Raw genomic sequence first — 13,210 nt, 5'->3', positions numbered from 1 at the left:
GGGGGAGGAAGCACCTAGAGCTGCTTCCCTGAACTTTGGCTAGGAGATTTTGGGATAGTGGGTATAGGAAACACAGTCACTAATCCATCCAAGACAAGGCTTTATCTCTCAGTAAAAGGAAAGGGGACCTTAGTGAGGCCCAGCAATACAGAAAGTGTGGGGGTATGATAAGTCATTAGATATCAGGTTCACAGAGCATTTTTACTTTTGTCCTTCACCAGGCACACAGGACAGGAATCTCTAAAATTTCTTTGTACACTAATCATGAGTTAAAAGATTTGGGTTCAAATGCACTTATAAAAAAGTAACATTACCTCTTTGAACATCAGTTTCTTCATCTGTAAAATGGGAGTCCCTTGGTGATCTCCAAGAGAACTCACAAGAGAGGCTACACCACCCTCCCCACAGGAGAGGGTCAGCACGGTGAGGTCGTGTGACACTGACAAGTGTGTGAAAAGTGGGCAAGAGACTCCCAGGAAAACTGTGGGGGAGCAGAGCAACACGGAGCCAGACACAGCAGGGAAGGCAGAGCAATGCAAAGCAAGCTTCAGCCCGCATGGCTTTGCCATCAGCTTCTGAGAAGTGGCCACATTAGACAGGGGTCTGAGCAGCCAGAACTTTAAAGGCACAAAGCCAGAGTCTCCCATGCTCCCAGTAGCAACGTCTCCAACTGTTATGAGAAGGAGACATTTCATACTCTTAGCTTCTTTGGCTGTATTCACAAATGCATGTTTAACAGTTGTTTCTGAGAGCAGCATGTGAATCACAAAAACTAGCAATGAGATTTTCACATCCTCCCTTGTGCTGGTTACTCTGCTCTTCAGAAGATAAACAGTCCATAGAATTTTATATGGAACTTGCAACAAGTTGGGTATTTTTGTTGCTTTGTCAGTGTTAATGTGGCACTAGAGAGAGCTATAACTTTAGTCAGAGCATATTTGATCATCTATTTTTTATGATTTGCAGCAAAGAATATTTAATCTTATCAAGCTCCAGGTTAATGATTTCTTTCAGATGCTAAGAATGAAAAATCCATTATAACTAAACTCCTGATCCATTGCAACTTTTGGATTGCCTGTTGTGTTTTGTTGGGTAGAAGTTTCAAATAAACATCCAGCCTTAGTCTAGTGGACTAGGTCCTGAATTGAAACAAATTCTATCAGAAATGAGATTGGAATGATTAAAATATTCAAGTGATGACTCTGAATGGGAATAAAAAGTATACAGGTTGTATGGATGGGCATCTGTGGGCTGAAAAACGAAGACTTCCATTTTCTTACTCTCCAGATTTCAAGTTAGACTAGTTTTCTTCCTCTCCACTCTCTACAGCAGTCTTAATGTCACTATACCTCACTTTTCCTTAAACAGAGGTGTTGAGGGTATGCTCACTAAGCATCTTTCAAGGCCTAAAATTTTATGATCCTTTGCTCTCTCGATCCTGACTATGATATCAGAAAATCTAGAGAATAAAGAATCCTGCACATCTTCATATCTGTCCTCCTCTCTTGCCCTGAGCCCAACTCAGAACCAGAGGCTGACTTTCATGGCCCCTTCACCCCTCTCTCCTCTTCTCACTCTGTCTTTCCTGCCCAAGAAAACATATGCCAAGAACACTGGAAATTTAGTTAGATGGAGTCAGAGGTACAGGATGCTTCTCATGCAGATAATTAAATCTTCTTTATATTTCCATTGTGGAATCAGAAGTGTGTGATATGCAAGGTAGATGGCTGCCCTAAAGTATTGGGAATTTTCCCTTTGGAGAGACAATCCTTTGAAAATACAAATATTCTTAGGTGAGATATCATTTTAGCTAATTCACATTAAGGTGTTAGTAAATTATTGGAGCATTTCTTCTAATTGGAGGTACTAGATACTTCAGTAAAAATTTACCCTGAAAATTTGGGTGAAAAGTATGTAGAAAGAAGATGAGAGGATCATGGAAATAAAATTTACAAGCAGCATAACTTTCCCTAGGATTAGTCTTGTTAAAGCTTCTAATTTTCTTTTCAAAGAACACTATAAAGTCACTCTGGAAGATGCTAGAAAGAGAATAATCAGAGAAACTTTGTTGCAACTGGATCAAAAGAAGGAATGGGCCACACAGGTATATTTCAGTTGTCTTAAAAACAAAACAAAAGTTTTTCCTTATTTTTTCCTGTGGCATATTATAATGATTAAGAACTTGAGTCCTGAAGTTCGGCAGTTTAGTTTAAATCACGGTTCTACCACTTACTGGGAATATAAACTAAATTTGTTACTTGACTTTTCTGGGCTCCAGTTTCCTAATTTAAAAAAAAAGGGTCAATAATGATATTTACCTTTAAAGAATAGGATGGGGATTAAATGAGATGATTTAAGTAGCATAGTGTCTCATAAGGAACAAGAGCTCAGTAATTTATTATTGTTATTTTTAAGTAATAATAATGGCTACAACAAATTATTAAATAAAAGTTTTTGGACGCATTATAGAATGAAATATGATTTGTCTAAAAAGTACTGTCATAGGGGTGCCTGGGCGGCTCAGTCGTTAAGCGTCTGCCTTCGGCTCAGGTCATGATCCCAGGGTCCTGGGATCGAGCCCCACATCAGGCTCCCTGCTCCACGGGGAAACCTGCTTCTCCCTCTCCCACTCCCCCTACTTGTGTTCCCTCTCTCGCTGTGTCTCTCTCTGTCAAATAAATAAATAAAATCTTAAAAAAAAAAGTACTGTCATATATATCCAAACCTAAAAGAGTACACTTTACATGGCCAGAGCTTTAAAATTTTGGGATATAAAAAAATGTTTGAGGGACACCTGGGCGGCTCAGTCAGTTAAGTGTCTGCCTTCTGCTCTGGTCAAGATCCCAGGGTCCTGGGATTGAGTCCTGCGTTGGGCTCCTTGCTCAGCAGGGAGTCTGCTTCTCCCTGTGCCCTGACACTCCCCCTGCTTATGCACAAGCGCTCTCTCTGACAAATAAATAAAAATCTTAAAAAAAAAGTTTGAGATATAATTTCCAACTTTATATGTTTTCTAATCCCTTTGTTTTCACTCTCCTTCCCTGTCTGTAGACTATCTCCTCGGTTAGTGAGGCCCCCACTGGGACTGTCTCTTGATCTAGAATCTCTCTTCAGAATCATAAACATCTGGTCTTCTCTAAAGTTCTTCACTGAATTTCAGTTGCTACTGTTTGTTGCTTAACTGTTAGTTCAGTTGTTCTTTCAGTTACTATCCTACTGCATGATTTTTACTGATTTATCCAAATATAGAGGATTACGGAGAACTGACCAATAGTTTATCTGTCCATGAAATTCAGCCCCTTTGTGACGGAATACGACTAAATGGTGAAGTCAACGATAAAATGATATGAACATAGTTAAGATGATTAAAAATGCATCTGTAGATCAAATATATTTCAAATATACATATTCAATATATAATGAAGACTGTTCCAGATACTGTTCTGAGCAGTTTACATTTATGTCTCTCAACAAACCTATAAGGCAGGGACTTGCTAATGAGAAGACCGAGACACAGAGAAATTTTTGTGGCTTTCCCAGAGCAAGTGGCAGAATTGAGATTCGATTCTAGATGTCTCCTTCAGATCATGCTCTTAATCACTACCCTATACATTTTCTTTTCTCTACATAATGCCTAACACTCACACACGTGAATGAATTTTCCCCATTTTATCTGGCTATTTTAGCATATGTTTCGCTTCTGATAATCCACTGTTGTGCAACCTTGGCTGTGTACTGGAGTCACCAAGAAATTTAGTTAACTCATGTGGTGACTCAGAGATGCTCATGTAATTGGCCTGCGATGTCACCTTGGTTTCTGGATTTGTCCAAGTGTCCAGGAGATTCTAACATGCGCCCAAAATTGAAAACCCCTGCTCCACTCTTAGTAAATTAAGCCATTAGCCAACTTCAGTTATGAGCTGTATCCTGCTTTCGTTCAAATGATACTCTGTGTTCCAGGACACTTTAGAGTCACCAGTTGCAGCTGGAGTATAAAAGTTCCTGGTTCCTAAGGAATGTAGGCGCACCCTTAGTTTAATTAGCATGATTTGAAGAAAAAAATTATTGCAAATCTTCCAACTCTAAAGACTTAGATAAACTTATTCTTAACATATTTTTCAGTTATTTCTGTCTGCTTTTATGATCTATAAGATTTTTCTTAATTTCTCTTCCTTAGGTTGTGCCCTTTAGTTACTGAATGTGGAATTTGTAAAGTGGTATCCATATAAAAGTACCTCACAGATAAATACAATCTTTCATCCTTTATAAAGTTCCTTTAGGGAAAACTATAAATAAATAAGAATTGAAAATGAATTTACATTTTATGAACCTATTGAGAAAGTAATGCTTTTCCTGTTTTCTTCATCTAAAATGCCTTTCTCCAGGAAACTGTCCAGCTACCCTGAAATTATTTGCTATTAAGTTTGTAAATATGTATATTGTTATTATTGACATACAGAAGTCTTTTTAATTAAAAAGGTAGTAATAGAATCTATTCATGCTTTACTCTATGTTGGATTATGTCTGTGACCAAAAACATGAAGAATATTTGACAGCTGCAGTTCAGCCACCTTAATTATGGAGCAGATCACTTAATGATTGATTTCACCATGGGAATCAGATTAAGTCACAATGGAAGCCCAACTGAAAGGATAACTATTGTCCAGTTCTCTGAATCACCTGTATTAGGCAGTGTGAACCAGCAAAAAATAATATGAGAGTAAAGAACAACTGAAGCAAGAGTTCTTAGATATGTTTCCAGAGTAATTGCAAAACATAATGTAAAATGATCAGATAAGTTGATTGTGAATCGCCATGTTGCAAAGTCTCCCTTAATACAGAAACTTTCTTTTAGAATGCCATACGGTTCATTGACAAGGGCAGCTACCGAGAGATCTGGGAGAATAACTGGCTGAAAAGAGAGGTAGGTGGAATTTTAAAAAACAATTTTTCTTCTTTCTCATTTTTTTGAACTGGAAAGGACTTTTATTTATGAGCTGAAGGTATGGGAAAAGCATAGAACTGTGACTAGCTGAGGTAAAGTAAAATTCAAGTGGAATCCTAATCTTATTACAAGCCATTACTCAATGAATACCATCAATAATTTCAATAACAACCAGAAATCATTTTTGGCATCCTAATTCATGTAATATACTCAAATGTATGAAGCTTCTTTATACCCTAAAATTGATCTGGTCTTCCTCAAGACCGTACTTCCTTCTGGGTGGTGGGAGGAAGGCTAAAGGATCATTCTAACCTCATTCTCTGCTGTTTTTTAAATTGCCTTTCAGGATGACACGTGGTCTCCTTTGCATAAATGTTCAGTCATTTAGATTTCCCTACCTCCCCCTGCTCTTCTCCAAGATGGACCCTATTGTATAAGGAGGTGGGGCTTACATACCCTCTTGTGGGGCATGTCGTTAAAGAGGGCTCAGATCTGTGGGTTTCCTTTGGATCTTTGCTCCCCCTGCCTTTCATCTGTACAGGACGTGCCTTTGTCTGCTCCCTGCACTGGTGACTTCTGAATGGACTGCTCTGGCCTTTGGGACATCATGTTGCAGCCAACACCGAATCCACAGTTACAGCCATTTGCCAGTGGTCAAGATGTCCCTGCCCACTGCAGTCTCGACGTCCTCTCCTACCTTGGTCATCAGGCTCTCTTCACACCTCCTTCTGGAGAACATGTGGGAACAAGTGGGCTCCATGTGCTGCCTGAGACTCAGCTCCCCCCGTCTCCCTATACCAGCGCTGCAATACTGCTCTCAATGAATGTGGTCATGGCTGGACTTCTAGACCTTCTTTGTTATGAGGCACTGTCCTGTTTTCCTTACATTGTACAGACTAGGCCCTCTGCCTTCCCTCCTTACACTCATCTACCTGGAAAACTCCAACTCTCCGTTTAGGCACGGACTTTGATGATTAATTTCTTTCTGAATCATTTTGTATTTCCCCCAGAAAGTCTTGAGTCCTTTTCCTCAGTGCTCTCTTGTTTCATAACTCTTGTTAAAATATGTTGAAATTGGCTGTTTATGCATCTGTCTCTTCACTGCACAGAGCAGGCTATGCCTTTTCAATTATATGTCCATGAGAACTAATAAATAATCTATGTTCACTAAATAGTTATTGAATGAAAGGATGTCCATGAGTATATATATATTCATTGGAGAGATTAATCAAGTACATGGCTTAGCTCTTGGGTGAAGTGTGAGAGCATGTTATTGGATAAAAGAGGTAGATAATCTTTGGTCTAGATGTTCCAAGGGTGCTACAGAAGATGTGCAAACTCACTACTTTGAAATTCCCTTTCTATCCAGAGGTAGTCACCCAACCTGTGCTCAGATACTATCTATGAAAGAAAACTCACTATCTTTTTTAAATAATTTTTATTGTTATGTTAATCACCATACATTACATCATTAGTTTTTGATGTAGTGTTCCATGATTCATTGTTTGTGCATAACACCCAGTGCTCCACGCAGAATGTGCCCTCTTTAATATCCATCACCAGGCTAACCCATCCCCCCACCCCCCTCCCCTCTAGAACCCTCAGTTTGTTTTTCAGAGTCCATCGTCTCTCATGGTTCGTCTCCCCCTCCGACTTACTCCCCTTCATTCTTCCCCTCCTGCTATCTTCTTCTTTTTTTTTTTTTTCTTAACATATATTGCATTATTTGTTTCAGAAGTACAAATCCGTGATTCAGCGGTCTTGTACAATTCACAGTGCTCACCATAGCACATACCCTCCCCAATGTCTATCACCCAGCCACCCCATCCCTCCCACCCCCCACCACTCCAGCAACCCTCAGTTTGTTTCCTGAGATTAAGAATTCCTCATATCAGTGAGGTCATATGATACATGTCTTTCTCTGATTGACTTATTTCACTCAGCATAACACCCTCCAGTTCCATCCACCTCATTGCAAATGGCGAGATCTCATTCCTTTTGATGGCTGCATAATATTCCATTGTGTATATATACCACCTGTTCTTTATCCATTCATCTGTCGATGGACATCTTGGCTCTTTCCACAGTTTGGCTATTGTGGACATTGCTGCTATAAACATTGGGGTGCACGTACCCCTTCGGATCCCTACATTTGTATCTTTGGGGTAAATACCCAGTAGTGCAATTGCTGGATCGTATGGTAGCTCTATTTTCAACTGTTTGGGGAGCCCCCATACTATTTTCCAGAGTGGTTGCACCAGCTTGCATTCCCACCAACAGTGTAGGAAAGTTCCCCTTTCTCCACATCCCCGCCAACATCTGTCGTTTCCTGACTTGTTAATTTTAGCCATTCTGACGGGTGTGAGGTGGTATCTCATTGAGGTTTTGATTTGCATTTCCCTGATGCCGAGCGATGTTGAGCACTTTTTCATGTGTCTCTTGGCTATTTGGATGTCTTCTTTGGAAAAATGTCTGTTCATGTCTTCTGCCCATTTCTTGATTGGATTATTTGTTCTTTGGGTGTTGAGTTGGATAAGTTCTTTATAGATTTTGGATACTAGCCCTTTATCTGATATGTCATTTGCAAATATTTTCTCCCATTCTGTCGGTTGTCTTTTGGTTTTGTGGACTGTTTCTTTTGCTGTGCAAAAGCTTTTTATCTTGATGAAATCCCAATAGTTCATTTTCACCCTTGATTCCCTTGCCTTTGGCGATGTTTCTAGGAAGAAGTTGCTGTGGCTGAGGTGGAAGAGGTTGCTGCCTGTGTTCTCCTTTAGGATTTTGATGGACTCCTGTCTCACGTTTAGGTCTTTCAACCATTTGGAGTCTATTTTTGTGTGTGGTGTAAGGAAATGGTCCAGTTTCATTCTTCTGCATGTGGCTGTCCAATTTTCCCAACACCATTTGTTGAAGAGACTGTCTTTTCTCCATTGGACATTCTTTTCTGCTTCGTCAAAGATGAGATGACCATAGAGTTGAGGGTCCATTTCTAGGCTCTCTATTCTGTTCCATTGATCTATGTGTCTGTTTTTGTGCCAGTACCATACTGTTTTGATGATCACAGCTTTGTAAAAGAGCTGGAAGTCTGGAATTGTGATGCCGCCAGCTTTGCTTTTCTTTTTCAAGATTCCTCTAGCTATTCGGGGTCTCTTCTGGTTCCATACAAATTTTAGGATTATTTGTTCCATTTCTTTGAAAAAGGTGGATGGTATTTTGATGGGGATTGCATTGAATGTGTAGATTGCTCTAGGTAGCACTGACATCTTCACAATGTTTGTTCTTCCAATCCATGAGCATGGAACGTTTTTTCCATTTTTTTGTGTCTTCTTCAATTTCTTTCATGAGTATTTTATAGTTTTCTGAGTACAGATCCTTTGCCTCTTTGGTTAAATTTATTCCTAGGTATCTTATGCTTTTGGGTGCAATTGTAAATGGGATCGACTCCTTGATTTGTCTCTCTTCTGTCTTGTTGTTGGTGTATAGGAATGACACTGATTTCTGTGCATTGATTTTATATACTGCTACTTTACTGAATTCCTGTATGAGTTCTAGCAGTTTTGGGGTGGGGTCTTTTGGGTTTTTCACATACAGTATCATATCATCTGCAAAGAGTGAGAGTTTGACTTCCTCTTTGCCAATTTGGATGCCTTTGATTTCTTTTTGTTGTCTGATTGCTGTGGCTAGGACTTCTAATACTATGTTGAATAGCAGTGGTGAGAGTGGACATCCCTGCCACGTTCCTGACCTTAGGGGAAAAGCTCTTAGCTTTTCCCCGTTGAGAATGATATTCGCTGTAGGTTTTTCATAGATGGCTTTTATGATATTGATGTATGTACCCTCTATCCCTATACTCTGAAGAGTTTTGATCAAGAAAGGATGCTGTACTTTGTCAAATGCTTTTTCTGCATCTATTGAGAGGATCATATGATTCTTGTTCTTTCTTTTGTTAATGTATTGTATCACGTTGATTGATTTGCGGATGTTGAACCAGCCTTGCAGCCCAGGGATAAATCCCACTTGGTCATGGTGAATAATCCTTTTAATGTACTGTTGGATCCTATTGGCTAGTATTTTGGTGAGAATTTTTGCATCCATGTTCATCAAGGATATTGGTCTGTAATTCTCCTTTTTGATGGGGTCTTTGTCTGGTTTTGGGATCAAGGTAATGCTGGCCTCATAAAATGAGTTTGGAAGTTTTCCTTCCATTTCTATTTTTTGGAACAGTTTCAGGAGAATAGGTATTAATTCTTCTTTAAATGTCTGATAGAATTCCCCGGGGAAGCCATCTGGCCCTGGGCTTTTGTTTGTTGGGAGATTTTTGATGACTGCTTCAAATTCCTTAGTGGCTATAGGTCTATTCAGGTTTTCTATTTCTTCCTGCTTCAATTTTGGTATTTGATACATCTCTAGGAATGCACCCATTTCTTCCAGGTCATCTAATTTGCTGGCACAGAGTTGCTCATAATATGTTCTTATAATTGTTTGTATTTCTTGGGTGTTGGTTGTGATCTCTCCTCTTTCATTCATGATTTTGTTGATTTGGGTCATTTCTCTTTTCTTTTGGATAAGTCTGGCCAGGGGTTTATCAATCTTGGTAATTCTTTCAAAGAACCAGCTCCTAGTTTTGTTGATTTGTTCTACTGTTCTTTGGTTTCTATTTCATTGATTTCTGCTCTGATCTTATTATTTCTCTTCTCCTGCTGGGTTTAGGCTTTCTTTGCTGTTCTTTCTCTAGCTCCTTTAGGTGTAGGGTTAGGTTGTGTATTTGAGACCTTTCTTGTTTCTTGAGAAAGGCTTGTATTGCTATATACTTTCCTCTCAGAACTGCCTTTGCTGTATCCCAAAGATCTTGAAGAGTTGTGTTTTCATTTTCATTGGTTTCCATGAATTTTTTAAATTCTTCTTTAATTTCCTGGTTGACCCATTCATTCTTTAGTAGGATGCTCTTTAGCCTCCATGTATTTGAGTTCTTTTCGACTTTCCTCTTGTGATTGAGTTCTAGTTTCAAAGCATTGTGGTCTGAAAATATGCAGGGAATAATCCCAATCTTTTGGTACCGGTTGAGACCTGACTTGTGACCTAGGATGGGATCAATTCTGGAGAATGTTCCATGGGCACTAGAGAAGAATGTGTATTCCGTTGCTTTGGGATGGAATGTTCTGAATATGTCTGTAAAGTCCATTTGGTCCAGTGTTTCATTTAAAGTCTTTATTTCCTTGTTGATCTTTTGCTTAGATGATCTGTCCATTTCAGTCAGGGGGGTGTTAAAGTCCCCCACTATTATTGTATTGTTGTCAATGTGTTTCTTTGCTTTTGTTATTAATTGCCTTCTATAACTGGCTGCTCCCACGTTAGGGGCATAGATATTTACAATTGTTAGATCTTCTTGTTGGATAGACCCTTTAAGTAGGATATAGTGTCCTTCTTCATCTCTTATTACAGTCTTTGTTTTAAAATCTAGTTTGTCTGATATAAGGATTGCCACCCCAGCTTTCTTTTGGTGTCCATTAGCATGGTAAATGGTTTTCCACCCCCTCACTTTCAATCTGGGGGTGTCTTTGGGTCTAAAATGAGTCTCTTGCAGACAGCATATTGATGGGTCTTGTTTTTTAATCCAATCTGATAGCCTGTGTCTTTTGATTGGGGCATTGAGCCCATTTACATTCAGGGTAACTATTGAAAGGTATGAATTTAGTGCCACTGTATTGCCTATAAGGTGACTGTTACTGTATATTGTCTGTGCTCCTTTCTGATCTACGCTGCTTTTAGGCTCTCTCTTTGCTTAGAGGACCTCTTTCAATATTTCTTGTAGGGCAGGTTTTGTGTTTGCAAATTCCTTTAGTTTTTGTTTGTCCTGGAAGCTTTTTATCTCTCCTTCTATTTTCAATGACAGCCTAGCTGGATATAGTATTCTTGGCTGCATATTTTTCTCATTTAGTGCTCTGAAGATCTCATGCCATTCCTTTCTGGCCTGCCAGGTCTCTGTGGATAGGTCTGTTGCCAATCTAATGTTTCTCCCATTGTAGGTTACATATCTCTTCTCCCGAGCTGCTTTCAGGATTTTCTCTTTGTCTCTGAGACTCGTAAGTTTTACTATTAGATGTCGGTGTGTTGACCTATTTTTATTGATTTTGAGAGGGGTTCTCTGTGCCTCCTGGATTTTGATGCCTGTTTCCTTCCCCACATTAGGGAAGTTCTCTGCTATTATTTGCTCCAATATACCTTCTGCCCCTCTCTCTCTTTCTTCTTCTTCTGGGATCCCAATTATTCTAATGTTGTTTTGTCTTATCGTATTGCTTATCTCTCGAATTCTGCCCTCGTGATCCTGTAGTTGTTTATCTCTCTTTTTCTCAGCCTCTTTATTTTCCATCATTTGGTCTTCTATATCGCTGATTCTTTCTTCTGCCTCATTTATCCTAGCAGTTAGTGCCCCCATTTTTTATTGCACCTCATTAATAGCCTTTTTGATTTCGACTTGGTTAGATTTTAGTTCTTTTATTTCTCCAGAAAGGGTTTCTCTAATAACTTCCACACTTTTTTCAAGCCCAGCTAGTATCTTTAAAGTCATGATTCTGAACTCTAGGTCCCTGGCAGACGGTACTACCTCTTGTTCTTTTTGCTGAGGTGATTTTTTTCGTCTTGTCATTTTGTCCAGAGGAGAACAGATGAATGAGAGAACAGAATGCTAACAGGTTAACAACGTCCCCAGCAAATATACTCTATACAAATCAGAAAAGACCTGAAACCAGGGGACAAGAAAGGGAAAGAAAGAAGAGAAAAAAAAAAGGAAAAAGAAAAAGATAAAAACAAACAAAAACAGAACAAAACAAAAACAGAATATGATCAAATATGTTCAGGCTAGTGCATAGATCAGTGCCACACACTAGCTTTTGGGCATATTTTGGTCTGTTAGAAGAAAGTGCCTGCTAAAATTTTAAAGAAAGAAAGACTTATATATGTACAAAATAAGGGTTGATACAATGAAGGGATGGCAGATGACTGTAAAGATGAAAATTATAAAAGATTTTATAGAAGGAATTGATAAGAAGTTGTTTTTAAAAAGAAAGAAGAAGATTTAAAAAGAAAAAGAAAAAAGAAAAAAAGGAAAAAAAAGGGAGAGAATGTAATCAGGCAGGAGTCTAGAACAAAGCCATACACTAGTGATTTAGGGTATATTTTGATCTGTTAGAAGAAATTGTATCTCAAAATTTTAAAGAGAGAACAACTTATATATATATGCCAAAAATAAGGGTAACTACTATAAAGGAATAAAAATATGACTCTAAAAATGAAAAATAAAAAGTTTTTTTTAAAAAAGGGATTGATAAGATGTTGTTTGAAAAAGGGAGAAAGAAAAATTAAAAAAAAACAGTTAAAAAAATTAACTTTGAAAAACTAATGAATTATGGTAAAAAAGCCATGAATTCTATGTGCAGTATTTCTCTAGCGCTGGAGTTCTCCCGTTCTTCTTGGTCGGTAAACTTGGTCTTGGCTTCCTGGCTATTCGTGCTGATCTTCTGGGGGAGGGGCCTGTTGCCGTGGTTCCCAAATGTCTTTGCCGGAGGCTGAATTGCCCCGCCCTTGTGTGTCCTGGCTAAGCAAGCTGCTCCGGTTTGCTCTCAGGAGCTTTTTTTCCCTGCAAGCTCTCGGTACAGCTTTGGAGGACCAGAGTGAAAATGGTGGCCTCCCAATCTCCTCCCGGAGGAGCTGAGAACTCGGGGCCCCGCTCCTCAGTGCATCCCCAGAGAAAAGCAGTTACTCCCGTCTCCCCGGTCTCCGGCCGCACTCCGTGCTCACCCGGCCTGTGATCGAGCGTTTCTATCTCTGGCACCCGACCCCATGTGGAGTCTCCAAACCCAGCAGATCCCTGCAGTGCGCTCCCGCGCTGCTCCTCCCAGGGGAGGAAGGGGAGTCTCCCCAGCTCTGCTGCTTGTTGGGTCCCTGCTGGAGGGGCAGTGGCCTGACTGGGTCGCGGATCACAGTTTATGGCAACCCCGAGCTGAGAGCCCATGCCTTGGCTCCGTCTTTACAGCCGGCTTCCCCGCTCTGATACCTGGGAACTCTGCCGCACTCAGGCACCCCGGGTCTTTCTGTGACCCCGAGGGTCCTGAGACCACACTGTCCCGCGAGGGTTCCACCCCCCACTTAGCCACTGGAGCGACGTCCCTCCACGGAGCCGGCTTCTAAAAGTTCTGGTTTTGTGCTCTGCAGCTCTATCACTTGCCAGAAGCGGCCGACGGAGGCCCCCTCCCCCGCCGTCTATCCTCC

At 40.1% G+C, this 13,210-nt stretch overlaps 1 protein-coding gene across 2 annotated transcripts in view; it reads left to right on the top strand.

Moving 5' to 3' along the window:
- Positions 1 to 13,210, top strand: part of CCDC83 (coiled-coil domain containing 83) — a 59,606-nt gene that overhangs the window by 34,653 nt on the left and 11,743 nt on the right. For both annotated transcript variants that reach the window (XM_027581420.1, XM_027581419.1), the window contains exons 6-7: positions 2,013 to 2,104; positions 4,853 to 4,921. In XM_027581420.1, the coding sequence (XP_027437221.1) occupies positions 2,013 to 2,104; positions 4,853 to 4,921 (161 nt within the window). The remainder of the gene's footprint in view (positions 1 to 2,012; positions 2,105 to 4,852; positions 4,922 to 13,210) is intronic.

This window comes from Zalophus californianus, chromosome 11 (assembly GCF_009762305.2).
Source record: "Zalophus californianus isolate mZalCal1 chromosome 11, mZalCal1.pri.v2, whole genome shotgun sequence".
NCBI classification, from domain to species: Eukaryota; Metazoa; Chordata; class Mammalia; order Carnivora; family Otariidae; genus Zalophus; species Zalophus californianus.
The sequence above is the reverse complement of the archived record's forward strand: the minus strand, read 5'-3'. Positions and strand labels throughout refer to the sequence as shown.